The 20,850-nt window shown below is 36.7% G+C and overlaps 1 protein-coding gene across 2 annotated transcripts in view; it reads right to left on the bottom strand.

Moving 5' to 3' along the window:
* Window positions 1-20,850, bottom strand: part of CPNE8 (copine 8) — a 234,863-nt gene that overhangs the window by 53,375 nt on the left and 160,638 nt on the right. For both annotated transcript variants that reach the window (XM_040488446.1, XM_040488445.1), the window contains exon 14: window positions 39-85. In XM_040488446.1, coding sequence (XP_040344380.1) covers window positions 39-85 — 47 coding nt within the window. The remainder of the gene's footprint in view (window positions 1-38; window positions 86-20,850) is intronic.

The following is a 20,850-nucleotide window of genomic DNA, read 5'->3' as shown; positions in this document are numbered from 1 at the left end:
GCTAATATTTTTTACTAGTGGATAGTCAGAATACTCACCATTTGATGCTGTAAAATCAATAGCCACTGTGAAATTGATTTGCGTTCTAGAATATAAGTAAACAAGAATCATTAATAATGAAATAATCTCATAAAAAAGAGTTTGACTTCCATTTGTGTTATTTATTTTTTTTTTTAGCATCATTAAGTTTCTTAAAATACAGTATATACCGGATAGCATCAAGATAGGCAGTTTTAAAAGGTAAAAGCGTGGCAAAACACCTTTACAATCATACAGCTGTAAAATATGAAAACGAGTGTCAGGAATAAAAATAGCTCCTATTTGGGAACACAATAACTAAGTGAGGGTTGTATAATAAAGAAGTCAAACTGCAAATAACGATTTGCCAGTCTCCAATGCCAGCATTTACTATCAATTTGCTTTTAAAACCATCTTGCAATCATTGTTGAATTATTATGCCCTTAAAAGTGTGGCACAGCTGAAATCATCTCTAATAATATCATTCCTAAACCAATTCCTTCCACAATCTGAACACACAGGACTTTCTTCTGCTTTCTTCATAAATGAAGCATTTCAGATCCTGATCAGTATTCCTCTGTGTGTGAATTTATAGACATAGATAAATATTTATATAGATGATATTGGTTATATATAGTTTAAATTTTCAGCACAGTTCCCCAAAATTATTTTACTGGGTTAGTTCTGTTTTCTTTCCTTTTTTTTCTGATAGAAACCTAAAAGGTAGCATTTTCATAAAAAAATTCACTCTTTTGGATACACATCTCTGACTCTTTCTGTATGTAATTCTACCCCTTTCTTAACAAACAAGGGGAAAAAAACCCACAAATAAGCAACAATGAGATGATTACTTGGATAACACACAATCACACCTAATTTAAAAAATAATTTAATATAAAAAGCCATTTGAAAACATGAGTGCTATAAATCACCTTATTTTTAGAGACAAATTACTTTTGACATACTGCACAACTCATTAAATACTTCAAAGTTTGGAACTGCTATTTAAATGGTGCTGATGAGGACAAATATAATGATGACGATGGTGATGAGGTTGATGATGATGATGGGTACTACAGCATAGGGTCCCTTGTGGTTCTCTGAGTATAAATTATAGTAATATTTCCTTCTTTTTCTACAAATTCAGCTTCCAAATCCCTAGACTATTCAGGTACTGAAACATATTCCACATTTTTTTTCCTAAGGAATGAACAACCTTTTGTGCTTTGCATTTAATAAAAACTAATATAGATTCTCTTTATAGCTATAAGCAATTTTTTTCAGTAGAAATTAGGTTTATAGGCTAAGAATATAGGCTAATTTGGAGCATGACACTAACCCGTATGAACCGAAAGGAGTTAAAAACTTTTAGAAAAAGAGTATTTTTGAGACATCTGGGAGAACATTTTGAGATAATAAATCCCTTTGAGGAACTGAAAAGAACAGTCACCATCAGCACATTGCTTCGTCATTCTGGTGCAAGGGAGAGAAGTGACTGTAATACAGGGTAGTATGGTGTTAATAGAGGGTAGTATGGTGTATTAGAAAGGTGCAGCTTTTGCATCTGAAAGAACAGGGTTTCAATTCCAGCAACCCAGTTGCTGACATTAGTCATGTTTCAAAACTCTCAGAGGTCAGGTACCTGACACGCAATAATAGCAAGAACTAACAGAAAAACTAAATGAAATATTATATCTCTATATATTTATATGTGTGTATATATATATAATGTGGATTACAGATACACATTATATACTATAAGCATATAAAATGTGCTTTTACATAGCTTATATCAACTAATTTCATAATATTTTTTAAAAGACACCATTATTCTCCTTTTATAGGCAAGGATTCTATGCTCACAAACTTCATAATTTTTGACACAAGTAATAAATGCCAGTATTGAAATCTGAATTCACATCTAACTTCAAAGACCACATTCATAAACTCTATACATACTACTCTGTTTCTACAATTAGATATTTATAAACTGCTTGACTATAATAACACAATAAAACATAGTGATTATTATGTTACAAACAAAAATGATCCTATACAAGTATCCTTATGATAAGAATGCCAGGGCACATTCTCGTGCTTGGGCAAATTAGCTCATCTACCAAGTATGTTGTTAAATATATAAATCACAAAATTATCAGTATAAATATCTTTTTATGTTATTTTTTTCAAATGACACCTCTTTAGAAATGAAAAATAACTCTGAGTTTCAAGAACATATATTTTAGCACATTATAAAGGGCAGTTTAGGAGTTGAGTCTTTGGTTCAATCTCCCTTAGGCTGTAGGGACAGACACCTTGTCTTGATTCAACTGTCTCCTGTAACACTGTCTGCACAATGCTTTGCCAATATTGGAACCTCACTGTATTTATTGGGTGATCGAATGCATTCATTTATGCTTGCTTCTAATCTGTTCTCCAGGAAAGCCCAGGATGTGTAGCATAACCTCCAACTTCTTAGAGGCATTAGTTGCAGATTTTTTAAAAATTCAGTAATCAGAGATACAATGGTCCTTTCAAAGCCAAAGCTGTGCCTAGCACAACTATAAGGAAAAGGCAAGACTATTAAAGAACTATACTGTATATAAGAATAAAAAAAGAGTAGATATTTATTATTAAACTACCTGACTGAAACCTCTAGCTAACAAAACCTCTAGCTAGCTAAATAAACTAAATTACAAAAGCAAGCCAGTTAGGTAGCCCCAAAATAATGAGGTATTAAAAAAAAAGAAGAGAAAACTTTAAAAAAAAGAAAGGAAGGAAGGAAAGAAAGAAAAGAAGGAAGGAAAAAAGAAAGAGAGAAGGAGCTTCTTATCATACCATTTGGGTTTATTCATTTAAAAAACTACAATTCAACATTCATAGAGCATCTTCTGATTGCCAAGCACTATGTTAAGAAAACAGGAGCAAACCAAAAACTATCTTTGAATTCCTAGAGTTTATTTACTATTGTAGCTTTTACTATTAAAAAAATGACAAAAATAGCACAGCAGTTTATCATAGAATTCATAATCAACAGCATAACCTAAAACTCAACTGTGCATTTACTGTGGATAACAGCGTATTTATTTCCAGGATTCCCAAGTTTCCATTCATATTATAATGTATATTTGCTATACCAAGTGTTATATTCTATGTATTTTGGAAATATTAATTAATAAAATTTTAAAGAAAGTTGCTAGCAATACTATAACTTTAAGCTAGAAGACAGATTTCTTGAGGACTTTGATAAATGAATTGTGTCATAAAAGTAAACCAAACAAAACATCTGCACCAGTAATCCTGTTATCCTTTTTCATTCTTTAGTATTGCATGAAGCCTAATGTTGGAAAAAAAAAAATCAATCAGCGTCAAAGTAAAACATCCGAAGTCGCACAAGATGACTCCTGGCAGAATATTCATAAAATGATCACATACAAATCCTTGAAACATTCTGCTTAGGAAGCGTTACTTCAGCTGTCATTTTGCATTTTAGAAGCAGACAAGAAGGAACAGAATTTCAAGAAACCTGGATAGGAGTATTATATTATAGAGTATAAATAAAAGCATGCCTGCCAAATTTCATGAGTTAGTAGTAACATCTCATAAGACTTCTCAATGCATATGTCCTAGTACTGCTAAAATATATACTTGGAAAATGTCCTTATTTTACTCTGCCACCTTTCCAAAAGCTGTAAATGACAAATCAGATGTCAAGACAGAAGATTTAACCAGCACAGCAAAGATCCATAGAAAACAAGCATACATATGTAGGTCAAAGAAAACGACACATATGCATGCATCTGTGTGCATGTGCATGCACACACACACACACAGTAATACTATCTTGGACAACTTTTCTACAACTGTCATTATGAATTTGTTATTGAGAACCAACAACTGTGATGGGGGTATGCAGAAGGACCGTTTTATTTTCTTCCCAATTTCAAATTCTGTTCAGCTACACAAACTGAACATTATCAATATGAAAGATGAACTGTTGCCATCCTCCATTTTAAAGTTAATCTTGACAAATGCAGGTTCTGATTCACCTGCTGTTGGAATTTAGAATGCTTAAATGAAATTGAGATGCCCACTTAGCTCTAATATTCCTCTTATTCTCGCCACGCTGGCACCAAGACCATGCTTCTGCCTTGATAAACCGACATGTACTCTCTTTCTCTCTTGGGTTCTAGAATCTAGCCTGAATCTCTGGTTCACTTGCCTCAGGCACCACTATCATCCAGCCCAACCCTTCTTACCACTAGCTCACCATGGCCTAAACCCTTTCCTTTATCAGCTTTTCCCTTTTTCTTAAAAGTAGTTCAACTACCTAACAATTACAACAACAAAAACATTACCTGATTCTAAATTTTGCTGCATCTTCAAAATCCCTGCTTACCGTGCCCATAAACAAGTCAAAGGATTAATTGCCCTCAGCAAGTGAGATCTAGAATGATGGCAAGCTTTGAGATACACAAATGTAAATTCAAATATAAACACTTTCACCTACTTGCAATGTGATCTTGCAAAAGCTATTTAACCTCCCTGCAGCTCATTTATACTAAATTAAGGATAATAAAACCTTCCTTGGATTGTTGTTTTGAGGACAAGCACCTGTCCTTTACCAGGCACTCAATAAGTAGTTGATGCTTATTATCACAATTATATATTTTTTTTAATTTTAAAGTATATTTATTTATTTTTGAAAGAGAGAGAGAGAGCACAAGTGGGGTAGGGGCAGAGAGACAGAGAGAGAGAGAGGATCCCAAGCAGGCTTCACACTGTCAGTGCAGAGCCTGACATGGGGCTCGAATCCACAAACCGTGAGATCATGACCTGAGACCAAGAGTTGGACACTTAACCAACTGAGCCACCCAGGTGCCCCTTATCACCATTATTGATGCTAGCTTTTTCGGATCTGAGTTAGCATACTTCTTTGAAAACTGGAGCTCGCAGTGCTTATCAAATTTCTGGACCTACCAGAGATTCAGGTTATTTCTCAGAACCTGACTCTCCCATGTCAGATTTTCTTTCCTTTATACCGGCTACAAAGGTCCCAACCTGCCCAACTCCAAACTGCAGCACAGTAGAAATGTGCTACCTGGGGGGCGCCTGGGGGGGGGGGCTCAGTCGGTTAAGATTCTGACTTCAGCTCAGGTCATGATCTCACAGTTCATGAGTTCAAGCCCCGCATAGGGCTCTGTGCTGTCAGTGCAGACTGCACCTCTGATCCTCTGTCCCCTACTCTCTCAGCAACCCCCCCCACACACACACACTCTCTCTCTCAAAAATAAATGATTTTTTTAAAATGGTGTTATCTGGGTACCTCCCAGATGGGTAGCAACAAAATCCCTTGGCATAAAGTAACTGTAAGCTATGACTCGTGCCTTATTTTCTTTTCTATCCTTCCAAACAGTCTGGATTTCTGATGGATCAGTAAAATGTCAAAAGTAAGAATGAAAAGCAATGGGACAAACAATGTGGTTCTTCAACTATTTACACTAATATTCTTGATCCTTACTAAATCCAATTTTCATCAATTACCAAACTTTTGTGCTTTCTCTAGACTTTGAAGATTGAGTTCAGTATTTTTTAACACAATAAGAGGGTTCTGAAGTACAACTTCACAGAGTCTTGCAGTTAAAGAGCTTCTTATCAAGAAAGGTATTACAAGATGGCCAAAGTTTTTTCAAATCGCTAGTTTAGAAAATATCTTACAATTGACCTAATCAAAATAAACAATAAAACATCACCCCAAAGAAACAAACAAACAAAAATGCAAGCACTATCCAACAGCATCCCATTTAATGTGAGGTAGGTGCTGAAGAGGTAACGAACCCTAGTAGAAAGACTATGAACTTTTGACTCATAGATTGAGGAGCTTGAAACCCAGAGTCACAACTAGCTAGCTAGTTGTGAGTCCTCTGCAAGATTACCAAGTCTCTGATCCCCAGCTTTCTCATATGATAAACAGGTAATAGCTACATTGAAGAAGTCCTCTAATAAAAATAAAACCCTGAAGTACCTGCTTATAACAATTACTCTACATGCTGGAGGACAAATCTCCTGAAGAATCCTTGTCATCGTCTCCTGGTTCATATGAATCCTTTCCTCTGCTGGGTCACAAGAGACAGTTCTCTCTTAATATTAACACATATTTCTTTTTCATTACTTCTTCTCATAGTGTTGGTCATTGGTATATCAAGGATAGGGTAATAAACTCCCAACCAGTGTAGACAGTAGGAAGTGCATTGTCCGTAGATGATTTAAAACCAATAATTTAATCTTCTAATACTTGGTCCACATTTTAATATAAGCACAAATCAGCAATTCTAAACAATGTAAATGATAAAATTCTCCTACTCTATCACAACCTGCCCACCAGGTCAACTGCCCACCAGAGAGGAACTATGTTAGAGAATGTGTGGCTAGAAGCGCATACTCTGATCATAAAATATAACTAAGAAACTGCCTGATACAAAACATTGTCAATGTTTGGGCTAACTTAGTGCTAGTTCTCATGACAAAACATACATGCAGTTTCCTTGGACTGTGAAATAAATGCCTCTGAAAAAAATCATTTGAAAAATAACATAAGCTGTTAATGAAACCACACTCTTAAAAGATGTACCTGGACATCTCAACGTTTATTTATTTTTGGGACAGAGAGAGACAGAGCATGAACGGGGAAGGGGCAGAGACAGAGGGAGACACAGAATCGGAAATAGGCTCCAGGCTCTGAGCCATCAGCCCAGAGCCTGACGCGGGGCTCGAACTCACGGACCGCGAGATCGTGACCTGGCTGAAGTCGGATGCTCAACCGACTGCGCCACCCAGGCGCCCCGTACCTGGACATCTCTAGCCTTTTCAAGCATGCATTTAAACATGTAAAAATCAGAATCATGCATTAACCAAAACAAAGTTTATGAGTTTTAATATTCATAAAAGTTTATTTTCTAAATTTTAGTTTAGGTTAGTTTAGTTTATAGATGATAATATTCTATGTGAATGTATTTATAGAAGGCAGAATGGCTTTGTTTTTATTAGATTTACCCCCATTCAGCGTTGCAGGGTTTAGCTCTCCACTGATTTGATGAATATAAAACACTTGGGTGCCACAACAAGAAACACTATAAAAAACCTAGACAGGGATATTCAGTTTTCAAATAAGAAATTGGATTAGTTAGGAAAAAAAAAAAAACTTACAGTATTTCATGTTCTGGCAAGATGTGTGCCCTGAGGCAACCTACCCAATATAACGCTCCCAATTTTATAAAAGTAAGGCAAACATTTTACAACATCATTGAACTTGCTTCAAGTATTTTTAAGGAAAAGAAATCCTTATGGAACTTGTTGATAAGAGGACTTACTGATATTTAACTCACCCTTAAAATAAGCAGTATCAAAAGCCCACGTTAGCCTTTAAAATTAGCTTATAATGGTAGGTAGCTTTTTTATCCCCTCAAAGACTTCTTTCTTTTTTTAAAATAGAATATAAACCTTTTATTTATAATTTCAGACAAATTTTAGAATCAGGACCAAGAGTTTGGGTTGAAATTGGAATGTAGGGAATGTCTTGGCAATTCCTCCAAAGGGAAGTGAACTATAAAAAATTACTTTTATGGACTCTGTAAATTTGAATATATCTTTTTCTCTCCATGTCTCTGATAAGCAGGACAATTACCACCAGTGATATAATGAAGACCAAATGAGATAGGACACATTGGAAATTTAAACAAGTTCAAATTATTCAGAAAAATAGTAGCTAGCATTTATTGGGGTTAACTCTCTGCTACTGAATCCACACAGCCGCTGCATGAGATATGCACTATTATTTTTATTCCTATTTCATATAAATGGAAACAGGTTATGCTAACGAGAAACAGATTTAGAATTTGGACCAGGCAGTTAATGCCAGAACCTAAATTCTTGATCACTACTATGCACTGCCTCAGTTATCAGCAACCATATCTTTGCAATTGACCTGACGTTTTGTCAAATATTTACTTATGATTTTAATTCCTTCCCAGAATTATCCCACTTAGTGTTTTACCTATTACCCTCTCTCATGGTCCCTTTCTGCTAAGATCTGAGGGAAAACAAACAGTCCATGGTTTTAATCTTGATCTCATCTTTCCTTGAAGTCACTACAAACCCAGATATGAGTGAAGGTGAGATAATTTCTGGCAGAGGCAACATAAAAAGCATTTTTTCTTATTCCAGAAACCCTGATTTATCTGTTTTGTTTGGTGATTGTGGTATGCATTGTGGAAAGAAGATAAAGTCTGAGAGACACAGACACGGGGGTTTATAACATAGGTCACTGAATTGTCACACTCTTTGTTTAAAAGTCGTATTTGGGGGCGCCTGGGTGGCGCAGTCGGTTAAGCGTCCGACTGCAGCCAGGTCACGATCTCGCGGTCCGGGAGTTCGAGCCCCGCGTCGGGCTCTGGGCTGATGGCTCAGAGCCTGGAGCCTGTTTCCGATTCTGTGTCTCCCTCTCTCTCTGCCCCTCCCCCGTTCATGCTCTGTCTCTCTCTGTCCCAAAAATAAATAAACGTTGAAAAAAAAATTTTTTTTTTAAAAAAAGTCGTATTTGTTTATAACGTTTCATTATGCTAAGAGATTTGGGGGAAAAAAGAGTAGAAAGACAGGTTTAAAATAGCTTTCTCATTAATGTGGATTTATTCAGTGGTTACTTGGTGTTTAGCTCTATTAAAAATATTTTAAAATTGCCAATCTCCTTGAGAAGATAAATCATATAAACAGACAAATTAAAATGACACCCAACAAAACTAGTGAGCACTCCATATAAGTGGTAGGGACTTTTGTAGCTCATGGGAGGTTGGTTGAGAGTTTGGGCTTTCTTCAGAGTAAGAAAAAGACAGTCTGTAGTCCTACAAGTTTCTAATACATTGAATTGTCTAATAAAGCATGGACTAGGATTCAATGTTGACATGATTTTCATGTGAACATGAATTTTAGACTCAGATGCAGAATTTGTGATCTCCAGTCAAAGAGATATGGAAAACTTTATAGATATTTGTTCTTGGTCATGTTACTGGCGGAGTGAAGAGTTTCATCAAGACTTCAGACACATAGAGGACTGAAGGGCAGACAAAACCAAATTAATATTTATGATTCTACCCTGAGATAGTTATAGTGTGATCCATTGGAAATATAGAAATATGTATTTTACAGATCTGTAGAAGTCAATAAACACATTTCACAGATAATAATTGTAATAATGATAAGGCTACCCTAAAGCAGAATCTCAGATTTCAGAGCAGTTGTGACTTTATATGAATCTCACATTGTCCTTATTAGTAGTTATTGGGTATTCAAAGCCATAGATTAGAGATTCCTGAATAAATATCTGTAGTTGCTAATTATATCAGACTTTTAATATTTAAAATGATTTCTTAGTAAGTAAACAATAAAATAACTACTGGGATAAATGTACAGTGTATAATTTTTAAAAAATGACCTCATATTCAACAATCCAAAAGAGGCAGTTTTTATTACTCTACGGTGAGACCTCCTTTATAGATATTAGTCTTGTACTTAGAAAATAAACGTCTCTATGACCTCAAGTCATAGAATATGTCTCATGCTCCAGGAAAAGCACAGGACTGTTTCACCAAAAACAAGTTCTAAAAATCAGATTTTTATTTCAGAGAATATTTGCATAAATATTGGCTGATTTAGAATGCATCGGTCTCATATGCTCACTGTGTGCCTGAATCCATAAACCTGACTATCACAGCTAAACAGAATATTTGAGGAACTGAGATTGTGAATGAAAGTATGGCTTCACAAACAATCAGGGTTATATTTTCATGTAAATATCTACATCAATAACAACTAAAGCAATGGAAACGTAGAACACCCAATACTAAAAATTAGGCCTATCATGTTTCTTTGAATGGGAAAATATTAAAGGACTATGAAAATAATTTTGTTTAGTATTTAAATGTGTTCATTCTTAACTCTGAATAATTTCTACTTAGATTCATGAGAAAACAAATAATGTTCTTATAATTTTCTATTGAATTATTTTTTGTGAGCTGACACAAGAAGAGAGACGAAATTTTAAAAGGAAATTCAAGAATTGCTTTCTAAGAGTTTAATCACAAGCTGTTATTCCACATCCGTCACCTGTTTGCCATCTTTTGCTTTTCTCATGCTCCTACACATGCAAGGGAAATATATTACAAAATTAATGCAGAGCACAAAATAAATGCAGGAAAATCTCAACTAACTTTATTTTGGATAGCCCAGAGCCAGCCAGAGTACCAACTGTTACCTATATTGTATATGATGATTTTTTAACTTTTTTGAAGACCTCTAGCTTTACTTGTCAACTAAAGTTCAGCATAATCATAAATTAACAAGAGTTTCTCCTAGATTAGGAAAAATATGATGAATAGGCCCCCGAACTGATACTACCCAAATTAGCAACAATGATGCTAACCCAAGTCAGCCATAAAACAATCCACAAACACCTGTAACAACTATTGCCATGTTCCTGCAAGTTAAAAGTGAGTAATTACTACAGTTCATTATAAAAACAAAGTGGAATTGAACACTTTGTTCCAATCACTTCAGAAATATCATACTTACTTGGAAAGATGGCATAGCAGCTCTTCAAAAAAGCTAACCTTGATAATTCCACAAATCTTCAAATGTACTAATATGACCTCCAAAATACTACTTTGGGTTGCTTGGCTGATTGCAGCCTAAAGTGCCGGCTTATTTCATTGTTCTTCAGTGTCATCACAGGATAAAAGGGAAGAACAGATGGCTAAATTAAGAAGAGTCTTATTAGATGTGTGCTGAAGAGGAGTTCAATCAAAGACTAAGATGTGAATACTGGGGAAGTTCAGCTGAAGACTTGACCACAGTTAAAGGATGTAGCTTTCGGCTACCTTTCTGTCTTCTGTCTTCAGTTGAAAATACTAAATCTTTTAGGTAGAACTGGTGGAAGAAGGAGCAGAGGAAAAGCAAAACAACAACAACAACAACAAAAAAAATGGGGGGGAGGGTTGAAACTTGGGTTTCCAAAGACATGAGCTTTTACAAAAGACATCACAAGAGCTAATAAACAGAGGTTTCATGGATAAAAACTGACTCAGCTCAGTCAGCTGAGCATCTGACTCTTGATTTCAGCTCAGGTCACGATCCCAGGGTTGTGGTATCAAGCACCATATTGGGCTTTGCACTGAGCGTGGAGCCTGCTTCAGGTTCTCTCTCTGTCTCTCTCTCTCTCGCTCTGCCCCCTCCCCCTGCTTGTTCTTTCTCTCTCTCTAAAAAAAAAAAAAAAAAAAAATATTGACAATGACTTATAACATTATCAATTCATCAAAAATAAAAAAGGAGTGGCACTATTTGGTAAGGATATAGTAAACTTTCACATACAAATGAAAGTGTTCAGAGTGTAAATGATTATTACTGCTACCCTTTCAGCAACACAATTTAGAAATATCTAACAAACTATAACATATACATTCCGTTTCATTGAACAACATTCTTCCTAGGAAACGTCCCTGTAGATATGCTTAGTAATGTACATAAAAAGTTTGCACCAGGATTTTAACATTGCAGCCTTGTTTATAACAAGAAAATAAAACGGATGCAACTGAAGTGTATATCATGAAAATAAAAAAAAAAATTTTTTTAACGTTTATTTTTGAGACAGAGACAGAGTGCCAGTGGGGAGGGGCAGAGAGAGATGGAGACACAGAGTCCTAAGCAGGCTCCAGGCTCTCAACTGTCAGCACCAAGCCCAGTGCAGGGCGAGACCTCATGGACTGCGAGATCATGACGTGAGTCAAAGTCAGAGGCTTAACCATCTGAGCCAACCAGGCGCCCCAGTCACAGAAAAATTTTAGACTAAATCATGTACATCCATATAATGGAAAACTTAAAATAAAGTAGATTAAGTAAGTACTGACAAGGATATATACATATACACAATATATTTAAATGAACAAAATATACATTATAGAATATTGTGCACACAAATATCTTACTATGATCATCTCTAGAAGGTATGATTACAGAGGATCTAGCTTCATACTAAATTATGTTCATTTTACCTAATTTTCCTTTTTACTACTCACACTTTATGTTTATAATGCAAAACACAAATATTTTTATGCCTAAAATTTGGGAGACATAATACTTCTTTCCCCCAAACCTGAATATAAAACACTAATAAAATAAGAAAAAATAAAAGTATTTCATTTTTGAAAAAAAAAATAATGAAGACTATGAACTAAAACCAGGTACTTAACAATTTTAAGACTTTAAGTTGTAAGAAATTCTGACTGATGTTCACAAAAGTCAGTAGCCACTTACTGAAACTACACATAATTGTCAATTATTATAATTTTCCTAATTTAAAATGAATGCAGCTCATTATATTCCATGTTACTATTATTCAGAAATTTTTTGTAGTTATGTGTCTGTTTTTTATATGACTTCCCTTCACTGCAGTGCATTTATCTACTTGGAGTTTGAGTTTCTTAATAGCAAGGGTAGAAAGCCAAAATGTTTCAATGTCTGAACAGGTTGAAAAAAAAATTGACAGAAATTTATCAATAAAAATAAAAATAATGTACTGAATATTTAGATTAGATATTTGTAGCTATACTTCTACCTTGGTTTTCATATTGGTGTTTTCCTCTCAAATTGCTATAATTTGTTATTTTCATACCACCAGAAATTTTTAAGAAAGCTAGGCACATGAAACTTTACCCTTCATTTCTTATAATCAGAACCCATCAGGCATTCTATGAAGTAAGTACTCTGATCAATCCCCATAACTCACAGTTAAATTAAGTTTAAATCTTCATAAATATCTAATAATAAAATTCTTAGATATTCCGCATGCTAAGCGATCACTTTCCATTAGGCTATGTAAATTAAACTGTATTTTTGACTGACATCAATTAGATCATAAATATTACATACATACAGACTAAAAGTTAAGTAAATGAGCTTCTTTTTAATGATTTTTGGAAAAAGAGAAAATTATCAATGAAAATATTACTCATGAAAGAAAGAGGAGAAAGTAGGTGAGCACCAGGGGAAAGAGACCAATGGAAAGATGACTAAAGTTAATTCCCATGAGGCATTTAGCTCTGGCTTGACACATAAGTAGTCAGAAGATGCTAGCTATTATTATATACAAATTACATTGTATAGTAAGTTGATAGGTTAGAGTAAGCCTTCTGTAAGAATATAAACAGTAACTTCAGAGAACTGGAAAATAAGTCTCATTAAGGCCATGAAAGAGCTGGAAAATCTAGTTGAATGCCATCATTTCACAGATAAACGATAGAACTACAGAGACTCATGTGAACTGTAGGAAACTGAAACTTGGCTATATGAAATTATTTGTCTGCCATTATATGTCATGAGGAGTGTCATGATAAACCACCTCACGGTATCATTAATAAAAATCAGAATTTAAATTCTTTACTCAATTGCTTAACAAGTCCTTAAGAGCAAAGACACATAAAGACAGACTACGATAATTATTTTGTCTATTGATGTGCATTTCATCATCAAAAGAAACACCATATTATTAACAATTCTATATTATACATATTACAAATAATGGTAATAGGTAAGTGTGTAATTGCAATATATTTAAAAGATAATACATTTAATATATATACCTACAGATGAAGATAACACATTATATGTAAATAACATTTTTATGTTCTGTTTATGTTCTGAATATATTCATATATAAAGTAATATAAGTCCAGTTAGATTGAAATTCAACCTTTATTTTCCCTGGCCCTATTTGTAAATCAAAAATGGATTCTTATAAAGGAAGAATTAGGGGCGCCTGGGTGGCTCAGTCGGTTAAGCGTCCGACTTCAGCTCAGGTCACGATCTCACGTCTGTGAGTTTGAGCCCCACGTCAGGCTCTGGGCTGATGGCTCAGAGCCTGGAGCCTGCTTCCGGTTCTGTCTCCCTCTCTCTCTGCCCCTCCCCCGTTCATGCTCTGTCTCTCTGTTTCAAAAATAAATAAACATTAAAAAAAAATTCTAAAAAAATAAAGGAAGAATTAGAAGACAGGAAGATATGATTAGAACAAAGTGTACCTCATAGGTTGGGACTCCATTTATATACAGACTCCTGGCAAAAAAATGTCACTAGTGTTTCTTCCAGAACACACTTCCTATACGTAGGAAGCGTGTAAGTCAAAAAAGACAAAAAGAATCTTGGAGGTTATAAGCAGCAGAAAAATATGATAACATGATATAGTCAAGACCATCATTGCTCTAGATATTGTAGAAAACCTATTTGGCGTAATTAGTCCTAAGGATCCTCAAAAGGAGAATATGCACAACCAAAAAAGAGATTTATTGGTAACAGATTTTGAAAATGTCTTTTACTAGTAGACTCACATCAAACTATTACTAGATTGGCACTGCTGACAAAACATACAGGGTGTTTCTTTCATGTAAATACACATTTCACATGCTCATAAATAAAAGAAAACAAAACAAAAACCAAAAGGAAATTTTCACACTTAAAGCTTCTGGTCATTATTTCAACACACTAATTATAGCCAGATATAGCAAGCACTTTTTTTTAAATCTTATAAAGAGAATGTTAAGGAATGTCCATTGTTTTACCATCTTTTTTTTATCAACTATTATTTATAGCTACTAAGGTGTTTACTTAGACAGGAATCTATTTTTTTTAATAACATTTATTTATTATTGAGAGACAGAGAGAGACAGAGCATGAGCATGGGAGGGGCAGAGAGAAGGAGAGAGACACAGAATCCAAAGCAGGCTCCAGGCTCCAAGCTGTCAGCACAGAGCCCATCGCGGGGCTTGAACTCACAAACTGTGAGATTATGACCTGAACTGAAGTCAGACACTCAACTGACTGAGCCGCCCAGGCACCCCAGGAATCTATTTTTTTAATGTTTATTTTATTTTTGAGAGAGAGAGCGAGCGGGGAGGGGCAGAGAGGGAAGGAGACACAAAATCCAAAGCAGGCTCCAGGCTCTGAGTTATCAGCACAGAGCCTGACGCAGGTTTTGAATCCACGAACTATTAGCTCATGACCTGAGCCGAAGTTGGATGCTCAACCAAATAAGCCACCCAGGTGCCCCAGGAATCTATTTTTAATGTTTTACTTAAGAGAGGGGGGGAGGGCCAGAAAAAGAGGGGGACAGGGAATCTGAAGCAGGTTCCAGGCTCTGTGCTGACAGCAGCGAGCCTGATGTGGGGCTCACATTCATGAACCATGAGATCATGATCTGAGCCAAAGTCAGACGCTCAACTGAGCCACTTAGGTGGCCCTACAGGAATCTATTTTTTTTTTTAATTTTTTTTTCAACATTTATTTATTTTTGGGACAGAGAGAGACCAAGCATGAACGGGGGAGGGGCAGAGAGAGAGCGAGACACAGAATCGGAAACAGGCTCCAGGCTCTGAGCCATCAGCCCATAGCCTGACGCGGGGCTCGAACTCACGGACCGCGAGATCGTGACCTGGCTGAAGTCGGATGCTTAACCGACTGCACCACCCAGGCGCCCCAGGAATCTATTTTTTATGACAAATTCAACTTGCCATTTTCCATCTTCTAAAGATAAAAATATGCATAGACACTGGAATACTAAGGAGAGTTGGCAATGAGGGAGAAAGGGTCCAGGGAGAGGTTGACAGCTCTGACTCCATCTTGCAACTTCCGCCTATTGTAGAGTTCTTGGAAGAGCAGCTATTTCCTGTATGCATGATAAACATCTTGAGGTTCAGATATCTAGAAAGTTTCCTGACCTGTCCCACAATATTGAACAAAAGAGGTCAACTAATCACTGAGCAATCTGAAATTTCTCCATCACTGCAGTTTTAAGCTCTAAAAACACCACCTTCCCTTGATCTCTTCAGACAGGCACACCAACTGTGTTGGGTTGTCCTTTTGCAAACCTAAATAAAGATTTGTCTCCTTTTTCCTTGCTCATAGGTTCGTTCCTGAAGTTCTTTAACAATGGGCGATGCGGATGGGATGTGAAGCAACCTCCTAGGTACTTCCTATGAACCTCTGGACCTGCCAAAGTATACATGGAAGCCCCTTGTTGCTTCTTTTCCTGTGGCTTCTATAATCCCAGGAGGTGATTAAGGTACAGTCTTCTCACATCTCCAACCTTGGAAGAGGTCAGGAGACTTTTCTTTCAGGAAATTTCCTCACTTCAGAACTGCTAACAATTCACGCAGGGATTATTCCAATATAAAATGGGTACCAATCTCTCAGAAAGAGCTCTTGCTGATCTGCTGTCATCTAGCCCCCCCGCTGGTTTTATGTATAAAAACCACAGCCTAGGGAGCTGTACATTTGTCTCAACCTGGGTTCAAATTACTGAAGATGGTTTAAAACTTCACTGGCCTCGTTGGGGCACCTTTGCTGTCCCTAAACTGGTATATGTAAGAGCAGAACTCTAGAGGCAAAACTATCCTACTTCACAACATCAATAGGAAGTCTATTTTAATTGGTACTCAGAAGCTTCTAAATGAACCAATGATTTCATCATCGCCTCTTTAAAGTCCAAGTCGAAGTTATTGGCCCTAGTTCTGATAATCGGGTACTTTCTTTCACCCCCCTGGTCCAAAACAGAACTTCTAAATCTTTCAAAATTTCCTACCCCCACCCCAAAATTCAGAACAGTTTACTTGATAACTAACATTGACTATCAGTGCCTACAATCTAGGTTCTCCTGACCTTTACCAACTAGTATGCATGCTTGTTGGACCCACACAGGCCCAAGAATAGATGGATAAATCTGGATGGGAAGATTCCCTATGGGATTTTAAACTTCCTTATAATGAAACCCTAGAAAAACCTTCTAAAATAGCTGCAAGTTGAAAAAAAATAGCTGCAAATTTAATCAAAGTGATTCCCTATATGTGGCCACTTCCAACAAATTAGAAGGCAATACAAAAAACTACTCAAAAAAAGGAAGAACCTGTTTCAGAGCTTTTTGATAATTCAAAACAAAATTTGTCTGATTCTGGAATCCCTAGATTGGATAAAAGAGCAACCAAGTTGTTAAATTCAATGTTTCCAGAGGGCCTCTTTGATTCAGTCTCAACTCTGGTCAAATAAAATGACGCCAACTCGCAGACCAAAACTCCTTTACCCTTGCAACCACTGCTAAAAGAGTGGCAAAAGCTGTCAAAGGAGAAAAAGAAAGATGAGTGAATAGACTTTTGAGCTGTCAAAAACAAATGATGAAGTTTATGGCTTTACAAATAGCAAACCCCAAATCCATGCCACAAGTTAAAACATCCAGCTCAACTGATACAACCCTTTTTCTTTTGCAAGACACCTAGACATTTCAACAAGGAAAGCCTGAAATACAAAAGATTCCTCCAATAGAATCCACAAATCTCAAACACAATTCTCTTATCAGATTAGGGATGCTCTGAGGACAAAGGGGATTTTTCCCTTTCTCCTAGCAAACACCACAGGAGAAATTCCTATAATGATTCAAAATGAAGACCATTTCATTCTCATAGACTCTGGAATAATTTAGTCAGTCTTCAATCCCTTTCTATTTTCCAATCCCCTTCCTTGGAGTAGAAAAGTATTTACCATGATGGGAGTGACTAATCAGCCACAAAAAGGAAAGAGGAAATATTTTTAGATCTGCTGTCTCAATCTTCAGAATTCCTAATTCTACCTATCTGCCAAATACTACTCTTCCGTCAGTCCACTGCCCTCCCATTCCTAAAGGTACGTGATCAGTTATGGGCAACTTCCTCTACCAATATAGGACACATAATTTCAGCTTCCCCAGTAACCATTCAAATTGATCCACCAAAGCCCTTATCTAATATTAAGCAGTACTTGTCAAGCCTTATGGCCATTAAAGGAATAACTCATATTATTCAAGACCTTATCAACCAAGGATTGGTCATGCCCAGTACGAAATCTTGCAATACTCCCATTTTTTCAGTTAAAAATCCCATAATAGAGGATGGCATTTTGTTCAGGACCTTAGGGCAGTTAACACTACAACCCATCACCCTACTGTTCCTGACCTCTCCACTCTCCTTTCTAATATACCCACTAAAACAACTACTTTTTCTGTTATTGACCTATGCAGTGCTCTTTTCAACATCCTCATGGACCCCCAAAGTCATTATCCTTTTGCTTTTACATGGAACAATCAACAATACACTTGCACAGCCCTACCCCAGGGACATATCAAAAGCCCTATTTCTCTCAAATCCTCCATGCTGACTTGAAAGATTTTGATTTCCCTGGGAAATCTGTACTATTACAATATATAAACAATTTTATGTGTCCCCCCCCCCCCCCCGCACCCTAAAGGCCTCTCTCATTGACATGAAGTATCTTCTCCAACAATTAGCCAACAAAGGACACAAAGTATCTACAGATAAATTACAATTCTGCTCTGTCTCTGTCAAATTCCTAGTCCACCTTTTAACACCAGTTGGGCTAAAAATAAAACCAGACAGAATTACTACCATCACACGATTCCCTCAACCCCAGACTAAAAGATAATAAATGAGGTTTCCTGGGTCTTACTGGATCCTATCACCTTTGGATTCCTAATATTCCCTCATATGCTCTCCTGACTGCAACCCTCTAGACCCTAACCCATGGCCTCAAGAGACCTGTGATGCCTTCATACCTTTAAAAAAACAGCTCATCTCTTCCCCAACTCTAGGATACGCTAATTACCAACGGGCCCTTCCTTTTTGTCCATGAACTTTCTGGTAATACCTTGGGAATCCTGACCCAAAGGTATGGAGGCCAACAATGCCCCACAGACTTTACAGGGTATTACAGACTTTAATCAGGACCTTTGGCCAAAGGATCACCTCCCTGCCTCCATGCCCTAGCAGCCTTACTGCCACCAAACAAACAAACAAACAACAAACAAACAAACAAAAAACAACCGTACTAAATTCTCCCCTATAGATATTAGTCCCACATACAGTTAAAACGCTCTTAGGGGAACCTGAGTGGCTCAGTCAGTGAATTGTTCTACTCTTGATATCCACTAAGGTCATGATCTAGTGGTCATGAAATCAAGCCCTGTGTCAGGTCCATGCTGAGAGCAGAGCCTGCTTAGCATTCTCTCTTTCCCTCTCCCTCTGCCCCTCCCACCCCTCCCTCAAAATAAATAATAAAAAAAAAAAATAAACATTTAAAAAAAAAAAAACCTCTTAGATTCCCACCACACCAAACATCAATCCGCCAGTCCATCTATCCTTTCCAATCATTCCACACTCTTGTCCTCTTCTCAATCTGCTACCTGACTTCCCTTACCCCTCAAAGATTCAACCGAATTCAGTTGCATCCTTGTAACTGACTCATTACTTACTACTCAATTAGACCTTCATAAATCTCCCCTACCAAATCCACACTTTACTTGGTTTATTGATGGATCTTACATTAAAAATGGTCAAGGAAAATACAGTGCAGGATACTCTGTAGTATCCACTGAAAAAAAGATCAAAGCAGGCTCCTTGCCCCAGGCTCATTAGGCCCAATAAGCTAAATTACATGCTCTAACAAGAGTATGCCAACTGGCAATAAATAAAGCTCTCACTGTCTACGGAGCAGATATGTTTTTGGGGCTGCCCATGATTTTGGTATGCTCCAGAAACAGTGAGAGTTTCTAACATCCTCTGGCCAATCCATAAAAACAAAACTTATATATGAAAACTGCCTTGACACCATTCTCTTTCCCTTTTAGGCTTAGCTATTATAAAAATTCAAGCTCATTCCAACCTTGATATCCCTGAAGCCAAGGGCAATCATGCTAACCAGGCTGCCAAAAATGTGGGGCTTCAAACTTCTGATTTGCAAACAACCATCTGTATGACCTTCATTCCCTTAACCCAAATTACTTAAAACAAACTCAACAAAACATGACTGAAGATGTAAAGGAGGAATGGATGAAACAAGGCTCCTATGAGAACTTCTCCAAGACAACCTTTGGGTGGGACCAAATAACAAACCTGAACTACCAAAAAGAGCCCAAAGAGCTCCTTTAAAAATTTATCCAAGATATGGCACATTAGGGCACAAGTAAAATTGTCCAGTGGGCACAACAGCAGTATCGGAAACCATCTCCAACTGTTGCCCAACAAATATTTCAAAAATTTTCCCCTTGCACAATCCTGCAGAACCATATCATGCTGCTTTAGGTCAATTCTCAGTGGGCCATTTGACATCTTGCAAATTGATTTCATCCAGCTTTTCCCATTTACCAAATATAAATATGCATTGGTAATGATCTGTAAGTTTTCTCACTGGACCAAGGCATTTCTTTGTAGGCAGGCAACAGCTAAAGCAGTGGCCAAAAACCTATTAGAAAAAAAAAATCATTCCCAATTGGGGTATTTCTTGACAGCTACATAGTGATCAAGTAACCCATTTTACTGGTCAAATTGTCCAAGAGATCTGCAAAATCGGTTTTTTTGTTTGTTTGTTTTTTAAGATCTGCAAAATCTAATCCATCTTTCAACATTTTCATTGCATCTACCATCCTCAACCCTCAGGATTAATTGAACAAACTAATGGCATAATCAAAACTCAATTGGCCAGGGACATCTGGGAGGCTCAGTTGGTTGAGTGTCCGACTTCACCTCAGGTCATGATCTCGCAGTTCCTGGGTTTGAGCCCTGCATCAGGCTCTGTGCTGACAGCTCACAGCTGCTTCAGGTTCTGTGTCTCCCTCTCTCTCTGCTCCAACCCCAGTTGTTCTCTCTCTCTCTCTCTCTCTCTCTCTCTCTAAGAATAAATAAACATTTGAAAAAAAAA

The sequence above is a fragment of the Herpailurus yagouaroundi genome, unplaced genomic scaffold (assembly GCF_014898765.1).
Source record: "Herpailurus yagouaroundi ecotype Mexico unplaced genomic scaffold, PumYag 166, whole genome shotgun sequence".
In the NCBI taxonomy this organism is placed as follows: domain Eukaryota; kingdom Metazoa; phylum Chordata; class Mammalia; order Carnivora; family Felidae; genus Herpailurus; species Herpailurus yagouaroundi.
The sequence above is the reverse complement of the archived record's forward strand: the minus strand, read 5'-3'. Positions and strand labels throughout refer to the sequence as shown.